The following is a 24678-nucleotide window of genomic DNA, read 5'->3' as shown; positions in this document are numbered from 1 at the left end:
GAACAATATATATGTAAAACGTCTGGTTTGGGTTGAGGTTGTGTAACTGAGTGTAGGAATGTAGAGGGCGTGCTTAGATGTTGGATTATATTTATTGATTTAGTAATAAATCTGTTTCTCTGTATTGGTTTATTTTGGGCTTGAGTTGTTGTTTAAGTAAGGCTTCTTTAATTTTGTGTTTGTTTATGTTTGTTTCTTTATTTAGTATTTGAATGTTTTCTTTGGTTATATGGTGTTTATTTGACTTGCAGTGTTCGAAAACGTGTAAAAGTGACTTTTTGTGTTCTTTGAATCTGGTTTCCATTTTTCTACTTGTACAACCCTTACTTATACAACAACTCAAGCCCAAAATAAACCAATACAAAGGAACACCTTTATATCTATATTAATAAATATAATCAATCATCTAAGCACACCCTCTACATTCCTACACTCAGTTACACAACCTCCTTCAAGCATGTGGTCAGCTATCGGTCAGTTACCTCTTTCTTCGATAACCGAAGAAAGTCGAAATGTTGTTCGCTCCTCTACATAAAAAGAATTCTTAACCCAAACCAGCCATTTTTACACATTTTTGTATGTGTTTAGATTTAATTGTGGGATTGTTTAGGTTTAATTGTAGGATTATTTAGGTTTAATTGCACTATTGTTGACGATGTTTAAATTTATGTTTAATATTGTCAGTGAATGTGTGCGTGTGTCTGTCTGTTACTAGCAAGCCTCTTGACCGACTCTCACTGAACCTCTGAGAGCCCCCGAGGAGTCATACAGGTGTTGTGATCTGACTACTAAGTTAATACTTCGGGGTCTCTAATAATCTCCTCCTCAGTGTTGAACGGATACCTCAGCTGGCTTATTCTAATATCATTGTGTTATATGTGTTCGGTTTCCGTTCCCACAATACAATGCTTAAAATGTTGTGTTTATCTGTCCTGTGATGATCGTGAACGTAGTTGAATGTGACATACACATTACCTGGCACATTGATTTTTGTCTACGTTCGATGGATTTATAAAAAAAATTCCCCACCATGTTTATGTGTTTTATGTGCAACGTGGTACACACTTTAAGATTTTCCTCCAGTTCCCAGATCTGTGGTTTGTAAATATTTATTTTACACAATATTCTAATAACATTTTTAAACTTGTGTTATGACAATGGCACTAAAGAATATAGAAAATTAGAATTCTTAATTTGTTGCAGTTGGCCACTATCCGTTGGTTTGTATTAGCATGCACCAATGTGCCACTGTCACAACATTAGCGCCTATCACAAAACAATGTTTGTTTACAGTGATTATTGTCTAGGAGATTTCTCAACATGTCATGTTTCGTAATAACGTGTGAAGTTAGTAATGTATTATTCAAGTTATAAAGTAATTCGCTTTTTGTTTTCTTTCAGAGCTGGAAATTACCACAAGACGAGATGTTCAAGGGAGACTACAAGGTAAAGATAAATCGAGAGAGGAAATGAGATACGAAAATTATTGAACATTTCTGGTATTTGTGTTTTAAACTTTTCACAAATTATTCTGTTTCGTTGAATTTCGAGAGCTTATCTGCGCGAGCTCTACCTAATTTAGAAGTGAGAGACTAGAGGAAGTTTTTCTCTCCGGTTTTCTGGAGTTCTGTCCATGGAGAGAATCAGTGACACCTCAGCTTCTTACCACTGTAAAGTACCTAAGTGCTGTACGCGTCTCATATTAACTTCTTTAGTTTGTAGCAGAAGCTCACTGTCTCGGTCAGCTTCCTACACTCTGCGTCTTCGTGGCCAAATATGGATGAAAGCAGAGATTTTTTTGGAAGTTTTTGTGCTTCTAATTTGAATACCGGGAAACGCGACACTCCTTTGTAACCCACCCAATCCCCAGAGTTCGGTCCCATTGACTGAGAGTGGTTAATAAATTTTCCTGTAAGAAATTTTGACCCCCCCTCATTTTTTTTATAGCGATAACCATCAGTTGTGGCTAATAACGAACGATGGTAAAATAAGTTAGTTTCATGTAGCCAACCAAATTGCGTGCTGGAACTCTAGTACTTTTATTTAAAATTGATAATTTTACATTCTAAACGTTGGATGTTTTATTTTATTTTGTATTCTGTTTATGATTGTCACAGGTTACATCTGCTCTCTCCCACACACACACACACATTTTGTGTTGTTTCGCTTGACACACTATAAATCTTTATTTTGTAAGATGATGGCTCTGTGGTATTTAGGATGTAATAAGGATCTCGTCGCGTTCAGGGTAAGGACGTATCAACTAAGGGGTAGGGGCGACTCCTGTTAAAGTTTCAACTACGAGAGGGTGGATTTGGATCTGTTTCGAGTTTGAATCTGAGCGACTTCACAAAATATTCCTCATAATTTTGGCTGTGTGTACGTTATAAGAATGACAGTCAATTCCTGCTTGTGACTTCCTCACTAGTTAGTAGTTCAAAATTAGTGACGGCGGCAGATAGTATTAGTAATTTTTGTATAAATCACAACAAATTGTAATAATTATTTGTTTAACTTACGGATTACATTGTAGATGTTCATAAACTATTTTAGTTAGACAAAGACACCGAGATACGAGGGCTGTTCAAAAAATACGCGGACTGTTTGAATTGCGCGGCTCCAGTTGGTTCCAGGGAATCCGCTTGGTGTCGCTAGGTTCGCACAGATCAGCTGATTACGACGCCATTTCCCGATTGCAGATATCTTCATTTGTGTATTAGCTACGCGGTTTTAAGTGAAGTGCGATTTTTTCGTTTGGCGGATTTCAGGATGAATGACCTGAAGGAGCAACGACTGGCTGTGAAATTTTGTGTTAAAATTGGAAAATCTGCGACTGAAACTTTTGCTATGCTTAACACGGCTTACAGTGATGTTGCTATGAAGCGTACGGCATATTTCAAGTGGCATGAACGTGTTAAGAATGGTCGACAGTCCATTGAAGATGATGAGCGTCCTGGACGTCCTTCCACGTCAACTGACGACCCACATGTCGACAAAATCAACACCCTGGTGCCGGCAAATCGACGTCTGACTGTCAGGGAGCTTGTTGAAGAGTGTGGGATATCAGTTGGATCTTGTTACGAGATTTTGACCGAAAAATTGAAGATGCACCGCGTTGCTGCGAAATTTGTGCCTCAGAACTTGTGAGTTTTTGGCCAAGCACTCGATCACTGTTCTTCCCCACCCCCACCCCATACTCACCTGACCTTGCTCCTTGCGATTTTTTCTTGTTCCCCAAACTCAAAAGACCCTTGAAAGGAAGAAGATTTGAGACGATTCCCGAGATTAAGGCAAATGCGACGAAGGAGCTGGAGGACATTACAAAAGAAGCGTACCAGGACTGTTTCAACAAGTGGAAACACCGTTGGGATAAGTGTGTGCGTTGGGGAGGAGAGTACTTTGAAGGGGTCCCAGACCTGTAACTTCTAAATAAAGTACATTTTGTTTTATGACGTCAGTCCGCGTATTTTTTGAACAGCCCTCGTATTTTGTGTTTTACGGTTACATTCAATTTATAAGCAGGTTTGACTAATAATGTTTAGGTCACTTGCCGGTTTCGATTTTGTGCGTCATTTCCCGCACTTTAAGTTACCGTTGCGTTACAAGAGTGATAGTCAGTTCTTTAGCATGAACGGTGGGTGCTCCTGACTGACTGCCATCCCTGTGGCCAAAAGTTCGAATGTACGGGCGGCGGCATATAACCTTTGTACCCTTGCTTTAAATAGAAATTCAGTATATTGTAAAGTTAAGAATAATCGAATTATCTCTTACACAAAGTTGATGGAATATAACTTAAATGCTGAGGTTTGCGAGGTGCATGCTTATATCAACAGAGAAGTAATGATATATAATAGACACTTTTAGAATCTTTCTCTGATGTTGTTACAGTGGGACATCATGAAGACGAAAGGAAACCTTCTTCTAACAACTAGCCTCATCAATCTAGTTAGTAAAGACAAGTGGGAGTCTTTGGAAGATTTGAAAAGTGTATACAAATTCAGCCTTGAAGAACCAAAGGTAGGTAGCGCTGCTGCAGACTTATGAGGTCAAGGCAATTTAGATTCGGTGCCAAGTAACACCTGGTAACAAGAGCTGACAATGGCAAAGCTTTATTCTTAAACTGGAATTTTCAAAGTAACCAGGAAAATTATCGTTGTGGGTTGTTTTTTTTTGTAACTCACAGGACAACGGGAAGCAGTAACGCAACTTCGTGGGGCCTTTACAAAATTTAGAAGTGGCCTCGGAAGCTCGTGCACTTGAGCCAATCAGTAAAATAAGTAGTTGCTTACGTGACTGTAATTTATGATCACAATGACATTTGTGTGTTGAAATATAAATTAAACAATAATTTATTGTTAGGCGTTACTTTCATAGAATAAAAATAAATAAATGAGGCGATTGGTAAAGTGTAAATATTTTTAAACTTAATATTTGAAAAACCTTATTTCGGGATTATATCCCTTCATATAATTTAACAGTAGTTTTAAAATATTAAGACTTCTCTTTGAACGAATAATGTACAGTATAAAATGTATAGTTGTTTTATACAGTCTCCTGCAGATGGCGCAACATGTCTGTAGTGCCCCGGTCATTCAATATACAGGTCTGTAAGAGAGTCGAGAATATAACTATTTACAAATCAGATAAACTACACAGAAACTCCGAAACAAATATCGATTACCTTATCTTTGTTTCTAGAAATCGCCTTACATTATCTAATTCCTTTTTATTGTTAAGACAGACAAAAAAAACTGCAAATAATAGAAAAACGACAACGAGGCAAAAAAACAGTAATTAATGCACTTTGTTTTGTGGTGTAAGTATACAGTCTTCTTCAACGTGCAGTTTCTATCAACTAAGGTACCTATCTAAACAAAAAAAAACTGTCGGATTTGACTCGCGTCTACTTATCTCAGTTGAAATATCATACCTGATACGAAACACGAGTATTTGTGATAAAAATCACGCCCAATAAATCATAACCGACTATTCAAATTCAAATAAGCTTTTATTTTACTGGAGTTTTTTAGTTGTGGGGACGTTATAATGTGATGGTCAATCCCACTGTTCGTTGGTAAAAGAGTAGCCCAAGAGTTGATGGTGTGTGGTGATGACTAGTTAACTGTTAGGGTTATTTAATCCACATTGTTGTATTACTGAACAGTGAGACATTGTTTCAAGGGTAGCTATGTTAACTGTTAAGGTTATTTAATCCACATTGTTGTATTACTGAACAGTGAGACATTGTTTCAAGGGTAGTTATGTTAACTGTTAGGGTTATTTAATCCACATTGTTGTATTACTGAACAGTGAGACATTGTTTCAAGGGTAGTTATGTTAACTGTTAGGGTTATTTAATCCACATTGTTGTATTACTGAACAGTGAGACATTGTTTCAAGGGTAGTTATGTTAACTGTTAGGGTTATGTAATCCACATTGTTGTATTACTGAACAGTGAGACATTGTTTCAAGGGTAGTTATGTTAACTGTTAGGGTTATTTAATCCACATTGTTGTATTACTGAACAGTGAGACATTGTTTCAAGGGTAGTTATGTTAACTGTTAGGGTTAATTAATCCACACTGTTGTATTAAGAATAACTGAAGGACTATAGGATATTAAGTGTATATTGTTGGTTTTGTTGTTACCAACATTGTCTTAATTAACACAATGACTTGTTTTCATTGTTCAGCTGTATATCTGCATGTCTAAGTTTTTCTTGAAATTGTCACCGTATTGTAAAGAGAGTCATGTTGTATACTTGTCAGGGTTCAATAGATTACGGACACAATAAAATGAGGTTTTGATGTTCTGTTTCTTATTAAAATTGGCAGTGTGTCAAGTACTGGACAGAGGACAAATGGTTTGGTCTCCAGAGAGTCCAAGGAGCTAATCCCGTCCTCATTTCTCTGTGCACAGAAATCCCGTCAAAGTAAGTGACAGGTTATTTTTATGGACAAATAATTATCATTCACTTGTATCAGTGATATTATACATGTGGATAATACATAGAAGGGTACGTGACAATTGATTGTATTAACTGTAATAGCCATAAATAAAACTATATAGTTTTACACGTTTCAATATATTTGGTATGTATGTGCCCTAAATTTCTGAATTTTATCAACAGTCGGTTTATTTAACAGAGGTTCATAAGCGGCTATAGGGACTTGAATCTGTTTATCAGATACGCTTTGTTTAAAAAGCCAATATGCGTGTCATTACTGTATTTCAATATGCGTGTCATTACTGTATTTTATTCGTTGATGAAAAGTGATTTGCACGTAGGTTAATAAATGTTAGAGTTACGGGTACTGGTACGAATACGCAATACTTAGAAAACAGTGTATTTCAGATCTGCGATACTTTTGTTAAATGTAAATAAAGTTTTATAAATATTTCGATTCAGTTGTCTTTTTTTCTTTTAAAATAAAACTGTTAAAAATTCATTGGTGAAATTTTGCTTTCAACAGGTTTGGTGTAGAACCGGAAATGGTGGAACCGTTTTTGGAAGGGCTGACTTTAGAGAAGGCGTTGTCCCAAAAACGGTTGTTTATTGTTGACCTGGAGATACTAAAAGATATTTCCTGCAGAGATGCTCGCCTGGTAACTTTTCTAAATATTATGTTTAACTGGACACATTGAAATAACTACAAACTGAACCAATATTTATCTGATTTAAGTTTAACAGTCTGTTCTTTATCTGGTTAAAAAATATGTGGGTGTTCCAGACGTTTAGAAATGGAAGAAAATAATTTAATTTAGTGATTAAGGGATTTACTAACATGTTAATATGAAACAGACATATTGTGGTCTGGAGAGGCCTAACTCATTAAATAGTGATATTGTATTTTTCTATATACAGTTGCACTACAGATTAGAATACGTGTTGTAACGCCCTGATATTAATTACCACAAATGCTGTCCATGTTTCGCAACCTTTTGGTTTGAACGAGACACAATGGGTCACAAATAAAAGGAATCGTTTCTAATTTAAAAAAAACTAAACCAACGTGTTCAGGAATATTTGCCAACCGAGAAAATTGAAATACGTCCAAGTGGTTACACAGTGATACCAAGCCTATTAGTGGGTTGATAACATTACCACTGTACTACGCTGTAAATATGGTTTACTGAGGGAGGTCGGACGAATTTCACAAGTAATTTTGCTTTAAAAAATAAACATTATCGGTTTCAAAAAAAAACAAAAACAAAATTAAACTGAAGATTTTTGTGAAAATAATAAATTATTCTGGAAATATACATTCGATGGTTTTCAAAATTTCTTCCATACAAATTGTCAATACTTAAGCTGTCATTTGTGCTAAAACTTCTGTGTCTTCCTTATTTCTTCACGTGTGCGAAAATGCAATTTATAACGGGAGATTCAAAATGTGTTATTTTCCTTAAAATGTTGAAACCCAGCAGGTTTAGATGGTATCGTTCCTTATTTTAACCATGCTTCAAAATATGCACATTTTTCCTTTTTCCAAAACAAATATTTATTTCATCAAATTTTCTAAGATTTTCATGTAAAATGTTCCTTATTATTCGTCTAGAAATATGCACACGATGTAGGTTTTTCAAAATGGAACTCTTTTCATGAAACAGAATTTTACTTTTCAAGATTTTGAGCTGTTATTTACTAAAGTTGTTAGGTATTATTCTCGAGTTATACTAGGAAACTTGTGTTTTCTTATAGTAAAGCCACATCGGGCAATTTGGTATGTCTCCCTACTGGAACCGAACCCCTGATTTAAATTACTTACTGCTTTAAAATATGCACATTTTCCCTTGTTTGATAAAAATGAAGACAAACATTTGATCAACATTCCAAAGGCTTTAGTATGTTTTAAAGATGTTCGTACAACATTTTATTTTCATATTATTGGTCTAGAAACATACTGTTGATGTGTCGTTTTGAGGAAGTTCTATTTTATTTGTTTTTCGCACAAAGCTGTAGGAAGACTCTGTGCTAGTCATTACCGCCCACTGCCACCTCTCGAGCTATTTATTTATAAAACAATAGTGCGACTGCCTGTATAATTATGACTCCTTCACGGTGGAAGGGAAAGCATATTTGGTAGGATAGGATTTGAACCCTTGACCCGAAGATTGCGAAGTCAAGCGCCCCAACCATGTGGCAATGGCGGATCTGAAACTGTTAAATTACGTCTTTCTTCATCTGTTCGTTTTTAATGTGTTACAGGTTTTATGTTATGGGGTCTATTTGAATGTTTAAAACCTGGATCCCAGTTTCATTGAGGTTTAATTTGTAACATTTAACCACCTATTACTCTGGTCATTTGAAATACGTTATTACTTGCCTATCACTTCAAAGAAACAAATGGAAATGCACCGGCAGGTAAAAAGACTAAGTTTTAGTACATTTTAACAATGCCAGATACTTTTGTTTATATTACTATTAATGTGACCTGGCATGGCCAGGTAGTTCAGGCACACCACTCATACTCCGAGGGTTGCGGGTTCGACGTCACACCAAACCATGCTCGCCCTTTCAGCCGTGGGGGCATTATAAAGTGATGGTCAATTCTACTATTTGTTGGTAAAAGAGTTTACAGTGGTTGGTGATAACTAGCTGCCTTCCCTCTAGTCTTACACTGCTAAATTAGGGACGACTAGCGTAGATAGCCCTCGTGTAGCTTTGCATGAAATTCAAAACAAACCAAATCAAACTATTAATGTTCCCAGTATCCCTACTACTGACTACTCTTACAGTTTGTAAGCCCATATATAAAATAGGTTTGTTGAAAGGACTGTATTTTGACTGTCTGTATCCACTCCTTGTTTATTTCAGCTCACAGCTCCCCTTGCTCTGTTCTTCCTGAATGACAGAAAGGAATTGATGCCAATTGCAATCCAACTTTTTCAAGACAAGGGTCCAGATAATCCGGTGAGATTTGTAAAGTTTATTCCCAATAAGTTAAAAGTACTTCAGTGACATCGTGTTCAAACCTCAACTTCATGTGCTTTATTTATATGGACTAACTATCCAACATATCGTGCAAGTTTTCACTTTAAAAAGTGGTCATGATTTAGTGAATTTAAAATAAACAGGTATGTATGTGAAATGGTTTGAATTTTTTAATTTAAACTCCATTAAATGACAGTAAGAAATAAACAATGATATTAAATTATCTGTTCAATTTCCATTTTAACGCTGTTAACCTTGGAGAGAGAACTAATAATTGTAATACCTATATTTGTTTCAATAGGTTTTCTTACCAAGTGATTCTAAATATACATGGTTGTTGGCCAAATTATATTACAACAACGCTGACGCTTCTTACCATCAGTCATGTACACACCTAGGTAGGACCTGAATGTTTGGTTTTTATATCTAGTTCTTTCAACCATTATAATCCTGACAGTTGAAAACAGTTCAACGGTTATTGTATATTTTAAAGCAGGTTAATGTTAGAGTTAAATCAGTGATAAGTATCGATCAGTGTTAAAAATATGAAAAACTCTCAGAGTACTGTAAAACAAATCTGGTTTAGACCCAATATTTAACATTTATAACATCAGTAAGCATTTACCATTGTGTTTATGTAATAAATATTTTAGAATATTGTGCTTAAAATATGTGCTATGTAAGATGACACTTTGTACAATGGACAGTGACTGCCTGTTGTGTAGACACAAGTATAGAGGACAACATTTTGAAAGTCTTCTGTCTTTCATCTGAGGACTTTTGAAAACACTTGTCTCCACAACAGGCAGTTTCCGTCCATTGTTCAAAGTGTCATCATGGTATCTCTGGCTAAACAATCTATCAGAGAATATACTGTGCAATATTTGTAATGGTGATAAATGCTGCACCATCATAACAAAGGACTTGAATATAGATTGTTTGCTTTTTTCTGGCTAAGCACTGCAAATAATTATTTCTGTTCCAGGTTTTACCCATTTGCTGATGGAAGGAGTGGTTGTGTGTACCCATAGAAATCTCTCTCTATCTCATCCACTGTTTAAACTGATGGCTCCACATTTCTTGTATCTTCTGGCTATCAATGGGTAGGTTGAAAAATTATTTTTTTTGACTTAACTGTTATTAATTTTGTTATTTCAGAGTTAATTCAACATTAATCAACTAAAATATGACTTGTCACAGATCATGGGTCAAGTACTACCACACCTATCCTAACCTCATATGTTATAAATAACTTGTGTGAAATCAAGCCTTACAGGACAATGCAACTAAGGCAGTCAAACATCAATAACGTCTTTTGTGAGTCAATTGAAAAGAATTCTTGAGGTATTCACACAATAATTATTGGTTTAAATTAACAACTACTAATATACAGAAAACCGTGTTCCAACAATAGCTTTTGTGTCATGTAGCTTGGTAATGTGTGAGCTAACGTTGTTGTTAGTCTGTGTACTGAAATACAAGATGAAATAAAGGTTGTTTTTAACTTATGTTTTTAAAACTTTACAAATGAATTACAAATTGTGCAAGTCGATGTCTTGTTTTATTAAAACACTGGTGATGGAACGGAAAATAAAACAATTTGATTTAAAAAATTGGTAGTTTTACATTCATTATAAATTATATGCACTTGTTTCTGGACTAGGTGATCCCACACTACATCTTTACTTTAGGCTTGTTATACCAACACTCACTACTCTTACAAGGTTTCATGCACACTTACACACACATGCTTCTCATGATTGTACCCTCGTCAAAATCATAATGGGCAGACAGTAATACAGTTACTCTACCTGGATAAATGCATTTTAGCTCTTATAATTCTTTCTATTTTGAGAAATTAAGTGTGATGCGATGTGACAGATACTGGCTTTTTATATGGGTTAGATTTTCATGGGTATTTACTAATCACTGTGTACTGTGTTGATTTATAGAAAAAAATTAAAAATGGATTATATTTCTTACAAGCAAAGTGATTTACTAAATACATTAGGAATTTGTTTTTATAAAGGAAAAACAATGTTATTTTTCACATTAACTATGCATCAATATTAATTAAATTTTAAAATTACAAGATGTCGTGCAGAACCAGCACACTAAAATGTGTGACATCTAACACAGTTTATATAACAGAACTAAAGTGGTTATATTGTAGATAAAGTTTTTGTTGTGGAGATATTTCTATTGTACTTGACTGTCAAGTGTAAGTTTACATCTAAGACGTTTCAAGAAAAAGATATTTAAATTAATTTTATGGCTTGAGGTGTGCAATTTATACTGACAATCTTCTACATCATGAAGAGAGAGATATAGAATACTTGAATGTATTTGTATAGACGAGCGCTAGGATCTCTGCTATCTGAAAATGGCTGGGTCGACACGACCATGACGGTGGGAAGGTGTGGAATGTTTGAACTTGTCAAAAGGGGGTAAGTGTTATAAACAAATATTCTGTTTGTAACCTACAGTTTACATAATCAAAACGTTTATAAACGAACTACTTTCACACACATTCATTAACGTCTATCAGCTGTGGTTCTTTTATATACGGGAATTCATCATTTTCTAAAGTAATTAGAGCATATGGACTGGTTATATTTATTACTGTTTTAGAATGTGCAATTCTAAAGGGTTTATTGGTTTCAAAGGGGTACTATCCCCTAGACACCATGGATTAAAAATATGTACTAGCAATGTATAATATACAACTATAAATTACTAAATGTGCTTTAAACCTTACACCATAAACATTATTCTGTAGTGACATATTACATCAATATATTTTATTGTCCAGGAAGGTTTGCCCATGAACACTTACAGTTTATCGGTGAAATCACTCCTTCATTTTTCCACTTATGTTTGTAAACATAAAAAAAAAGGATAACCAAATGTATTAAAAATTGGTTATTTATTCAGGATCTCAAATTACACAGTAAAATGAATTTCTATATTTGAAACTTACAACTATGCTGGAGAAGAAATCCACAGTGCAGCCTCTCGTATTATACTCCGATGTACCATTTCAGTGTCACTACATATTTAAAGGTGTATTGTATATGTTTATTTTATTTCTATTAACAGTTTCAAGAAGTGGCAGGTGGATGTCAATGGTATTATACCTAACGACTTCAAAGCGAGGAAACGTGAGTTGTATGTCATTTAATCATAGACTTGAGAGAAGGAAATATTATGTTTACACCATAGCAAGACTAAGTTACCTTAACAAGTATTATCGAAATAAGGAAACAAGCTATCAACACAGACATTAATGATAAGAGGACACACTGTGTCAAAGGTGAGGCCAACCACTAGCATGTTGGAAGGAGTCGTATCTTTTAACTTGTGGTAGAAACTTTTTGAATGTTTCCTTTCATAAGTCAATTCACGGTTAAGTGGAATCAGAGTTCTACTTTCACAGGATTCTTAATGCATAATACGCTACTATTATTATACTGGCAAAATTGTAGTTGACTGTAATGTATCTTCGGGTACAGTAATGTGTGATATTTTTTTACTATGTGTAGGTTGATGATCCTACCGTTCTTCCAAACTACCCTTACAGAGATGATTCTATTGCTATTTATAAAGCAATCCATAACTATGTCACCAGAGTTGTCCAGTTTTACTACGGTATGTTGTAGTTACATCAGAAGGCCAATTTCATATTTATTGTTGTTCTTGAAGCATCTGGTAAACTGTATTATTTCCGGATTCCCAACCATGTAGTGATCGGAGAGTTATGTATATTAAAATAGAGCAAACAAATATTTATAAAACCTTATCTTGAGGTACAAGGGCTTCTGGATGAAACGTAACATGTTTCCATTTTACAGTATGTTATCACAGAATATCTTGTTACCCCATATCCTTCAACCATAAAATGTGAAACAAAAAACGTACATCTTAATGTTACATCTATGTTCTATAAAACATACATTAATTATATTACTGTGTCAGTTTGTGGACGTTAACCCTCAAACAGCAGCCATCATCACCTGATGCTGTTAAAGGTTCTAATTGGTATATATGCTTCTACCCACCTACAGACGACCCGCAGAAGATTATCGAAGACGATGAACTCCAGAATTGGCGAGCAGAACTAGTTTTGAGTAGAGATGACGGTGGTATTGGCTTGGTGGTAAGTAGATGGTCAAACTGTGGTATGTGGAACTAATGGCAGTGATATGAATTTAATTATTAAGCATCAACATTTACTACAAGGTTATTTGTTTTAAATTAGACCAGTATCATTATTCATAAGAAAACACAGTGGTAAATTAGCTAGAACCAACATTCAGAAACACTGACCCAGTTGATTTTATGACGACAGTGTTCAAACTGTGGGAGCATTTATTATGTATTATAAATGGCACTTTAAAAGTAGAGAATATATAGTGAATGAAGTTTAGTTATTACAAATATTTACATTAGGAACTTATTTCTAACATAACCTATAGTTGTAATTACTCTTATGAAACACTTCTCTCAAGTTCATATACATAAGGTTATGACTAATTAACTTCTAAAGACGTGGATTACAAGAATGTACGATGATGTATTTATTTAATTATCAGGGTGTACCAGGACAAGATGTAAAATTCACCACTGTGGAACAGGTTACTGATATGGTAACTGTTGTAATTGCAATCTGTAGCATCGGTCATGCTGCAGCTAACTTCTTGCAATATGAGGAATATGGTTTTCCACCAAATTATCCTGGAATCCTACCTTCAGAAGTTCCAAAAGACAAGGTGGGCATAACTTTTTACACTAGTGGCCCTTGTTTCTATCACCTCACATGTATACATTATGTAATATAAATCCTTGTTTTAATTCAGCTTTGTATGTCCAACCAACTTAGTTTACCAAGATGATGTCAAACACTTAAAACATAATAATCTTAGCTGCTTCATTCATATAAAAAACTTATTTTCTAAACATACTTTAGAAAGATTATAAAAAGGTAAGGTTTGAGTAAACTGTTCTTACAATTTCTACTTAGTTTGATGTATTAATACATCTAAGTAATTCACACCACAAACACCTTACTATTACTTCAGATCATTAGAAGTTATGGGACTGTTCTTTTCCCCATGGACTCCAGTTTAAGGGTGTATCCTTAAGACAGTTTTTTCACATTAAATAATTACATTTATTCACTGCTGAAATAGGATTGTGTTAGCCGGTTGTTTCTACAATATGTGTGTGGTACATTAAACCTATGAACAGCAGCTGTGCACAACTTTGAGGTTCTTCTTTATTATTTGTCAGTCACGTAAATAACCCCAAATTGACTTAGTACAATGAACACAAACAAACAATGCTTCTCATTGTGGACAAGATGGGCACATTTTTTAGCTAATTTGAATCTAATAAGAATTCTAATGCTGATGGCTCTCTGAGTGATGTGGTTCAAGATAGAAAGTGTGGCAGTTCCATAACATGTACTGTTTTCTGGTGGACACATGTGAACAAAAGGTGAAAATGCACCTCAATGATATTTGTTAAAATTAAATGAAAATTCAGTTTTACTAAATACTTTAATATCAGACCATTAAAGGATCAGCTAGGAATCTTAAGGGTACATAAGGATGGTCACTGATGTCCAGTGTTCATAACTATCCAACAGCAGGGTTACTTGGGTAGTAATGATAAAAGGAAACATGAAACCACTTGATTGAGGGAATCCAAAAACTTGTCAGAGTCTGGTGGTTATTTGGAATGTTTCACATGTTTAATTCTTGAAGTCAAACACTAGATTATAGATATCACATAGCTATAAATATACCTATCCAATAAGAGTGAAGTAATTTTGAAATCCAATCTTTAAAGTAACTACTTACACAAACTCTCAGTTTAAAAACAATTATAAGCTACATTCATGGATAAACTTTATTATTTAATATCATTTTCATTTTCAATTCTACCTTAAAATGTAAAACACAATAAACTATATTTACATCTCCAAGTTGTAACTACAGCTATGTAGTATCTACAATTTATTGTTTGAATTCCAGGACTAATGCGTACGTTCACCGTATTCCATATAATGTCTCGGTCACTGTTTACGAGACCGTCATTTTAGACCTGTGACACAACAAGTCATGAATCGTGCAACAGACAGTTTGTGATAACTTGTTATTCGGTAACTGTCTCGCTCTAACCTCAAACTATTGTATAAGACACAGGATTAACAAAAGGATCACCAGCAATATAACCAACTTGCTTCATAAATGTGATGTTACATCCACCATTAAAACAATATGTACTTAATCCCTGGGTGGATTACATATAATTATCCAATTTATTAGTCAGTTTGTTGCCACTAGGAGTCCAGTACTTGAAATTTGAAGATATAATTAAATAACAAACTTTCTAGCAAGTTAGTAAATATAGAATTCATTGTTGTTCTATAAGCAAAGACATCTACACCACGTTTCTAGGGGCCACACACACTTGAAGATGTGCTGAAGGTGTTACCTGACAAAGAAACTTCCCTCGATATAATGGTCATAACAAAACTGCTGAGTCGTCTAGGAACCAAGCCACTGGGAGATTTTGAAGTAAAGTACCTGTACCATCCAGTTTGTGTGAAGGCAGCCGAAAAGTACGTAGATACTGTACCTCATGGTAAACTTACCTCACTAAGCTAAGCAGCACAGTTATTAGATACTGTACCTTACGGTAAATTTAACTCACTGAGCTAAGCAGCACAGTTATTAGATACTGTACCTCACGGTAAACTTAACTCACTAAGCTAAGCACAATTTATGAGACAGTACTTCTGTTTACAGTTACTGTTTTGTTGTTAGGTTTCGTGCAGAGCTGAAAGACATCACTGCAAACATTCAAGCTCGTAATGAAAGTGCAGAGTTTCCCTACCCGTGGCTGGATCCCAGGATTATTCCAAATTCTATTAGCATCTAAGAGGCAGCAAAACTGTGCTTTAATTACAACATGGCATATGTAGTGAGTTTGTGTTTTTAATTTCGTATTAAAGCAACTTTTTGTTATAAAAATGTGTAAAACCAATACATCAGTGGTGTGAACTGAGTATTCAATCAACATTTATTCTTTAATCACATTTGTTTTCCTCAGGGTTCACATTTTTATTACTTAAGTATTGTTTCATTTCTGAAACAAAATATGCTTAACACAGTGTACCAACAATGGAACACACAATAGTACATGGAAAAATAAATACCTTTTTTTCTGGAAGACCACTCAATTACACTACCCTTCTCAGTTTGTCTCTGAAGAAGAAGGGTCCACCTTCTGAAAGCACTTGGGTTTCAGGTTGTTTACCCACATTGAACCCACATGTTTTTCTGAGACCATGAATAAAATATACAGATGTCACTGTGGACAAGAAAACCTTCAGAGTTGTTTCAGAAAGTGAACTATCCTGGTTCAGAAGAAATATATGGATTATTAGGTTGGTTACAGTGATCAATGTTTCCAGTTACTGGGACAGTTGAAATATAACAGTAACACAGTACCATGTAAGATGAACTTTAAACTATCATTATGATATCACAGTTAATTCAACTTTGTTCTGCTTAATAAATTAATAAGATAACTCACATAAATAATCAGCAAATTCTACTAATCTCCAGAGGAAAATAGATACAAAAGCCAATCTTCCAAAACATTTATGTTTTTTCTCTCTCTCGTTATCATAAGTGTTTCTTAATATAACAAATGCCAGTAAGGTCAAAGAACTATAAGGTAGGGGACTTTACCTATTACTATAGCAACAGATTCACCTATAAGTTAACTGTCATAAGGTACATTTATAGAAAATAATATTATTCAACAAACGTGATTAAGATAAGGTTATGAAAAAATACTCAAGTAAACTTCCATGTACAAGTTTTCATTCATTTATTGATGTAATAAAAATATTTTGTGATTTAATTGACAAGGCAAAGGTCGCCACTGACCAGAATTACATCAGCCAATCTCATGGTCACATGCATTGTACAAGCTATGAGCTCATATTATATTTCTCAAAAACTATACCAAGTGTAGTGTGTGCTTAAAAAATTCTCAGCTGACTTGTTTACTGCACAAAGAATGAATCCAATCAACTTGTAGAAAGTAGTCTGTAACTGACTCATAAATATAAAAATAAAAGACCTAAAAGAAACTTTTAAAAGTCCTAATAAACTAACCAACTATATATATTTAATTGGACTGACCTGCCTCATATTAAAACTTAAATAAGATCCGGTTCAGGTATTCCTGCTAAATCTCATAGTGTGTTATCAAACCACCACCTGTTTTGTAAAGAAAATAACACATTCAGCCAATATCTAACCACACCTGTACTTCTGCATGACATTGTAACATCCTAGTTTAAAACAATATTTATATATTTACACACAAGCAAAATCTACTGGTCATCAAATTGATGGTGAATATTGAGAATGTGCACCTAGATGTGACAGTCATCAGAAACTTAGTGTGAAAATCCTACTGTTTCTCTACTAAAGGTGTAACCAGCAACCTGCAGAAAAATACAGATTACCAGACTAATCACAAAAATATAGTGATAGACATAATACATGTCACACAGAACAGTATAAACTATTGTACACTGTATTTAACAACCTATAAATTACTTTTAGAGAGTGAACAGTGGAAACTATTGTACACTGTATTTAACAACCTATAAATTACTTTTAGAGAGTGAACAGTGGAAACTATTGTACACTGTATTTAACAACCTATAAATTACTTTTAGAGAGTGAACAGTGGAAACTATTGTACACTGTATTTAACAACCTATAAATTACTTTTAGAGAGTGAACAGTATAAACTATTGTACACTGTATTTAACAACCTATAAATTACTTTTAGAAAGTGAACAGTGGAAACTATTGTACACTGTATTTAACAACCTATAAATTACTTTTAGAGAGTGAACAGTGGAAACTATTGTACACTGTATTTAACAACCTATAAATTACTTTTAGAGAGTGAACAGTGGAAACTATTGTACACTGTATTTAACAACCTATAAATTACTTTTAGAGAGTGAACAGTGGAAACTATTGTACACTGTATTTAACAACCTATAAATTACTTTTAGAGAGTGAACAGTGGAAACTATTGTACACTGTATTTAACAACCTATAAATTACTTTTAGAGAGTGAACAGTATAAACTATTGTACACTGTATTTAACAACCTATAAATTACTTTTAGAGAGTGAACAGTGGAAACTATTGTACACTGTATTTAACAACCTATAAATTACTTTTAGAGAGTGAACAGTGGAAACTATTGTACACTGTATTTAACAACCTATAAATTACTTTTAGAGAGTGAACAGTGGAAACTATTGTACACTGTATTTAACAACCTATAAATTACTTTTAGATAGTGAACAGTATAAACTATTGTACACTGTATTTAACAACCTATAAATTACTTTTAGAGAGTGAACAGTATAAACTATTGTACACTGTATTTAACAACCTATAAATTACTTTTAGAGAGTGAACAGTGGAAACTATTGTACACTGTATTTAACAACCTATAAATTACTTTTAGAGAGTGAACAGTATAAACTATTGTACACTGTATTTAACAACCTATAAATTACTTTTAGAGAGTGAACAGTATAAACTATTGTACACTGTATTTAACAACCTATAAATTACTTTTAGAGAGTGAACAGTATAAACTATTGTACACTGTATTTAACAACCTATAAATTACTTTTAGAGAGTGAACAGTATAAACTATTGTACACTGTATTTAACAACCTATAAATTACTTTTAGAGAGTGAACAGTATAAACTATTGTACACTGTATTTAACAACCTATAAATTACTTTTAGAGAGTGAACAGTATAAACTATTGTACATTGTATTTAACAACCTATAAATTACTTTTAGAGAGTGAACAGTGGAAACTATTGTACACTGTATTTAACAACCTATAAATTACTTTTAGATAGTGAACAGTATAAACTATTGTACACTGTATTTAACAATCCACAAATTACTTTTAGAGAGTGAACAGTGTTCTTTGATTTGTGGACACTGACTGTACTCCAGCTGTATATATAAACATATTTACATCAAACTAAAGACTGACTGTATACCAGCTCTGTGTGTATATATAAACATAAAACTGGATACTGAATGTACCCCAGCTATATACATATATGATCATCATACTAAAAATGGACTGTATAATCTATGAAGTCAAGATTCAGCCCTACCTTGTTTCAATTGGTGTAATTAGAAATGTATATTAGATCAACTTATCTACATTTGTACATGTACTAAAGTAGCAGGTGATATGCACTGAGTGCCAGTAATACTATTGCAAAATGCCATAAAGATTTCAAACTTTACCATCTTCTGTAATTGCATGTGTTCAAGATGCTGTAGCGGTTGGTAACATCTCTACCTTTCATTTAACCAATACATTTTACAGATATTAAATATGAACATTGACTTACTGTGCTATTTTTTTCAAGGATGTCTTTAGAAATTTATAAATATATAAAGTAACACTGGGAATGGGCAGGTACTCTGACCCCTATGAAGCGTAAACTAATTTCTGATTGTGGGCATGTGTCAGAGTTGTTTATCTCACAAATGTAAGAAATTTTTACCAAGGGTCCTTCTCCAACACAACTAATAGATGCTGATTTATCAACCCTGGATTCATCCCTAGAAATAAATACATTTGAATGAAAATACAGGAATACCACAGTTAATACCTACAAATACTGCGATCATACATACATATAAAATCTATCATAATTCTACCAGTAGAATATCTACTCCTTCAGAGTCAAACCAGCAAAAAAAAAATGTCTTCAAGAACACTAAGATGGAGAAACAAACCACCATACAGCATGAAGATGGTCAGATATTCCTGTTGAAGGAAGCCACCAATACCATAAGTAAACTAATTATTCTGCTTCCTGCAAGGAACCTGGTCAGCACCTGTCAATGCCATCTTTGGGATGGTCACCTACAACAACAGAAAGCCTTAATGCCATGTCATACTTTTGCTGTCATTGAATAACTTAATCTGAAAGTTTTTCCAACTGTCTAGATATGTTCCCTCTCATCATTATCTAACTGTGGCAAAACTTCTCCAGTTCCATAACCAACAGCATGTGTACTTAAAATCTGGAATGACTCCAAACTGGTAACCTCAGTAACAAATCTCTCAAATAATTCTTGTCTTTCATTTGTAAAATGAAAGCCTACATCCTTCTTTGTCAGTTATATTAACTATTTTGTATGTACTCCAAAATGTAAAATAAAGTTTCAATAAAATTCTACAAGTGCCATTATAACAACCATCTTTGGTACTAATTAATGTTAACACACTATTTTTGGATCTGACATTACACCATCTGAGATAACCAGGTGACCAAGACAATTCAGTTTTGTTCCTTAAAAACTGGCAAAAAGAGAAATTTAATTTCAGGAGTGCCTTATGTAATATATGAGATACAAAGGTTAATATAGTTCACTGTTCTTTAAAACTTGCTGCAAAAACTATTAAATCATCCACCTAACAAAACACCTTCAGACAAAACCAGTCTCCAAAATGATAATGGACCATTAAGAAATTTAGAAGGCATATATCTAAAGTGCTACTCATCTAAAAGTAATATAAAGGCAATTTTATCTTTAGTTTGGCTCGTTTTGAATTTTGTGCAAAGCTACACGAGGGCTATCTGCGTTAGCCTTCTCTAATTTAGCAATGTAAGACCGGAGGGAAGGCAGCTAGTCATCACCACCAAATCTTGGGCTACTCTGTTACCAACGAATAGTGGGATTGATCATACATTATAATATTCCCACAGCTGAAAGAGCAAACATATTTGGTGTGACTGAGATTCGAACCTGTGACCCTCGGATTACGAGTCGAGTGCCTTAACCACTGGGCCTTTTATCTTTACCCTTTTCTCCTACTTCAACATATTAGTAAATAACTATTATCACGTTCATGAAAGAAAAGTACTAACTCTGACCGAACCATGGGTTTCTTGAATACAGTGGAACCCCTCCAAAGCAGCCACCTTTGGGACTGAGACAAACTGGCCTGATTAGAGGGGCTCCACTGTACATAATTAGGGATTATGTAAACACACAAAAAGGGACTGTGACTGAATGACCGCTTTCAAGGGGTGGCCGCTTAGAGGGGTTCCACTGTATTTGGCAATGGCTATATATCACTAATTGTGACTTGAGATAACCCCCTAAAGTCAATAAAGAACTTTACTTACAATACCTTTAGAAACTAACACCAATGAGGTAGCATAAAAGCTGCTACTGTCCTCTGCATGGTTTTAATTCTCACCTGTACTTCCCCAGAACTCTGTGCTATAGACGTACTGTTGTTAACATCACCTTATGAGTAAAGACCTACAAAAGTCTGTAATCAAATCAGTGTCTTTATTACAACAATCCTTCTTTAAATACAAGATTTCTAGAATATAAAAGATCTTCAACTTTAGACATTAAAATGTAGAAGTTTACTTGTTTTAGGCCTAACATTAATTAAGCCTTTATTAAATACAGAGATAAGTTAACATTGTAATTTGTTTGTTTTTTCCTTTAAGTTAGTTAGAGGTAAAATTTACTGTACTTGATGAAGAGAAACCCACATTCAATAAAAATGTATCTCACAATGGCTGGTATTGGTATTAACACTTTTATTGATAAGCAGAGAACAACTTTTTGACCTTTCTAGGTCATCTTCAGGTTAAAATGTTGTTCTCTGCTTATCAGTAAAACCAATACCAAGTGTTAATACCAATACCAGCCATTGTGAGATATGTTTTTGGGCTTAATACTATCAATAAAAAAACTTAAAATGTTATTTCACAATCTGATGTGAGACATTTTCAAACTCTTTGATATACTTTTAATATCTTTGTGCTCAAAACGTGTATTAATTGAAATGAAGTGTGCAGTGTTTTCAGGACAGACAGAAACTACTATTATAACAGATGCTGTACTCTGTACAACCATAATAACTGTCTTTTACAAACACACACATATACCCTTCTAAAATATACACTATACTACTGTAGTTCCCAATAAATTTTAGTTTGTCTACACTTCTTATACTAGGTTACTTTGTTAACGTATTTATTTTGTAATGATGGTGTTCCTTGTATTTTGTGTTATCTTGGTAACCTATCCCTTGGTGGGGTTAACACCATAAATCATAGATTGTCATAATCTCTTATCTTCTTCTCACACCTTAAGTACACCTGATTTCTGTTAATCTGTCATCTACAGATTCTAAAGAAACATGCCATATTGTTCTCTTGTCTAATATAAAATAGAGAAACCTGTGAAACCATGTTACTTGTCACAGACTTAAAGCAGCTGTTGTTGTTAGTACAGTGTTCTACCCCTGGGTAACAGTTTTGCCCTCACTTCAACTGTACCAATAGCAATATACAGATCAGCTTTATTACATGACTGAGTTCTACTGGTATGTGTATGAACTTGAACCAGTTTGACTTGAGATGTTTTTCAACATGGCACAAGTTGATGAAATCAATGTTCAACAGTAATGGATTATATCAATTAATCAACCTTATCTAACCAGCACCTACACAGTGAAACATCAACAGTAATGGATTATATCAATTAATCAACCTTATCTAACCAGCACCTACACAGTAAAACATCAACAGTAATGGATTATATCAATTAATCAACCTTATCTAACCAGCACCTACACAGTGAAACATCAACAGTAATGGATTATATCAATTAATCAACCTGATCTAACCAGCACCTACACAGTAAAACATCAACAGTAATGGATTATATCAATTAATCAACCTTATCTAACCAGCACCTACACAGTGAAACATCAACAGTAATGGATTATATCAATTAATCAACCTTATCTAACCAGCACCTACACAATAAAACATCAACAGTAATGGATTATATCAATTAATCAACCTTATCTAACCAGCACCTACACAGTGAAACATCAACAGTAATGGATTATATCAATTAATCAACCTTATCTAACCAGCACCTACACAGTGAAACATCAACAGTAATGGATTATATCAATTAATCAACCTTATCTAACCAGCACCTACACAGTGAAACATCAACAGTAATGGATTATATCAATTAATCAACCTGATCTAACCAGCACCTACACAGTGAAACATCAACACTAATGGATTATATCAATTAACCTGATGTAACCAGCACCTACGCAGTGAAACATCAACACTAATGGGTTGTATCAAATAGTGATCCTGATGTAACCAGCACCTACACAGTGAAACATCAACACTAATGGGTTATATCAAATAGTGATCCTGATGTAACCAGCACCTACACATTGAAACATCAACACTAATGGGTTATATCAAATAGTGATCCTGATGTAACCAGCACCTACACAGTGAAACATCAACACTAATGGGTTATATCAAATAGTGATCCTGATGTAACCAGCACCTACACAGTGAAACATCAACACTAATGGGTTATATCAAATAGTGATCCTGATGTAACCAGCACCTACACAGTGAAACATCAACACTAATGGGTTATATCAAATAGTGATCCTGATGTAACCAGCACCTACACAGTGAAACATCAACACTAATGGGTTATATCAAATAGTGATCCTGATGTAACCAGCACCTACACAGTGAAACATCAACACTAATGGGTTATATCAAATAGTGATCCTGATGTAACCAGCACCTACACAGTGAAACATCAACACTAATGGGTTATATCAAACAGTGATCCTGATGTAACCAGCACCTACACAGTTAAACATGGACAGTAATGGATTATATCAATTAATCAACCTGATCTAACCAGCACCTTCACAGTGAAACATCAACACTAATGGGTTATATCAAATAGTGATCCTGATGTAACCAGCACCTACGCAGTGAAACATCAACACTAATGGGTTATATCAAATAGTGATCCTGATGTAACCAGCACCTACACAGTGAAACATCAACACTAATGGATTATATCAAATAGTGATCCTGATGTAACCAGCACCTTCACAGTGAAACATCAACACTAATGGGTTATATCAAATAGTGATCCTGATGTAACCAGCACCTACGCAGTGAAACATCAACACTAATGGATTATATCAAATAGTGATCCTGATGTAACCAGCACCTTCACAGTGAAACATCAACACTAATGGGTTATATCAAATAGTGATCCTGATGTAACCAGCACCTACGCAGTGAAACATCAACACTAATGGGTTATATCAAATAGTGATCCTGATGTAACCAGCACCTATGCAGTGAAACATCAACACTAATGGGTTATATCAAATAGTGATCCTGATGTAACCAGCACCTACACAGTTAAACATGGACAGTAATGGATTATATCAATTAATCAACCTGATCTAACCAGCACCGATACAGTGAAACATCAACAGTAATGGATTATATCAATTAATCAACCTGATCTAAGCAGCACCTACACAGTGACACATTAACAGTAATGGATTATATCAATCAATCAACCTGATCTAACCAGCACGTACACAGTGAAATATCAACAGTAATGGATTATATCAAATAGTGATCCTGATGTAACCAGCACCTACACAGTGAAACATCAACACTAATGGATTATATCAAATAGTGATCCTGATATAACCAGCAAATACACAGTAAAACATCAACACTAATGGATTATATCAAAT

General features: G+C 34.2%; 1 protein-coding gene across 1 annotated transcript; it reads left to right on the top strand.

The window, feature by feature from the left end:
• The first annotated feature begins 937 nt into the window (after positions 1 to 937).
• Positions 938 to 15973, top strand: LOC143245945 (arachidonate 12-lipoxygenase, 12R-type-like). Its single transcript, XM_076492195.1, has 15 exons — positions 938 to 949; positions 1402 to 1446; positions 3889 to 4017; positions 5836 to 5933; positions 6475 to 6607; positions 8820 to 8915; positions 9238 to 9334; positions 9922 to 10039; positions 11291 to 11383; positions 12036 to 12095; positions 12481 to 12584; positions 13001 to 13092; positions 13529 to 13705; positions 15398 to 15561; positions 15767 to 15973. Exons 1-15 carry the CDS (start codon positions 938 to 940, stop codon positions 15879 to 15881), a joined length of 1533 nt encoding a protein of 510 aa, XP_076348310.1. The 3' UTR covers positions 15882 to 15973.
• Positions 15974 to 24678: the final 8705 nt, after the last annotated feature.

Source organism: Tachypleus tridentatus, chromosome 3, assembly GCF_004210375.1.
Source record: "Tachypleus tridentatus isolate NWPU-2018 chromosome 3, ASM421037v1, whole genome shotgun sequence".
In the NCBI taxonomy this organism is placed as follows: domain Eukaryota; kingdom Metazoa; phylum Arthropoda; class Merostomata; order Xiphosura; family Limulidae; genus Tachypleus; species Tachypleus tridentatus.
This window is presented reverse-complemented; position numbering and strand designations above follow the sequence as displayed.

Bases quoted from the DNA above. Each gene is read 5' to 3' on its own strand.
- LOC143245945 (XM_076492195.1), top strand. The intron at 4,018-5,835 runs GTAGGTAGCGCT...TAAAATTGGCAG, and splicing joins TCAGCCTTGAAGAACCAAAG to TGTGTCAAGTACTGGACAGA. The intron at 10,040-11,290 runs GTAGGTTGAAAA...GTATTTGTATAG, and splicing joins TATCTTCTGGCTATCAATGG to ACGAGCGCTAGGATCTCTGC.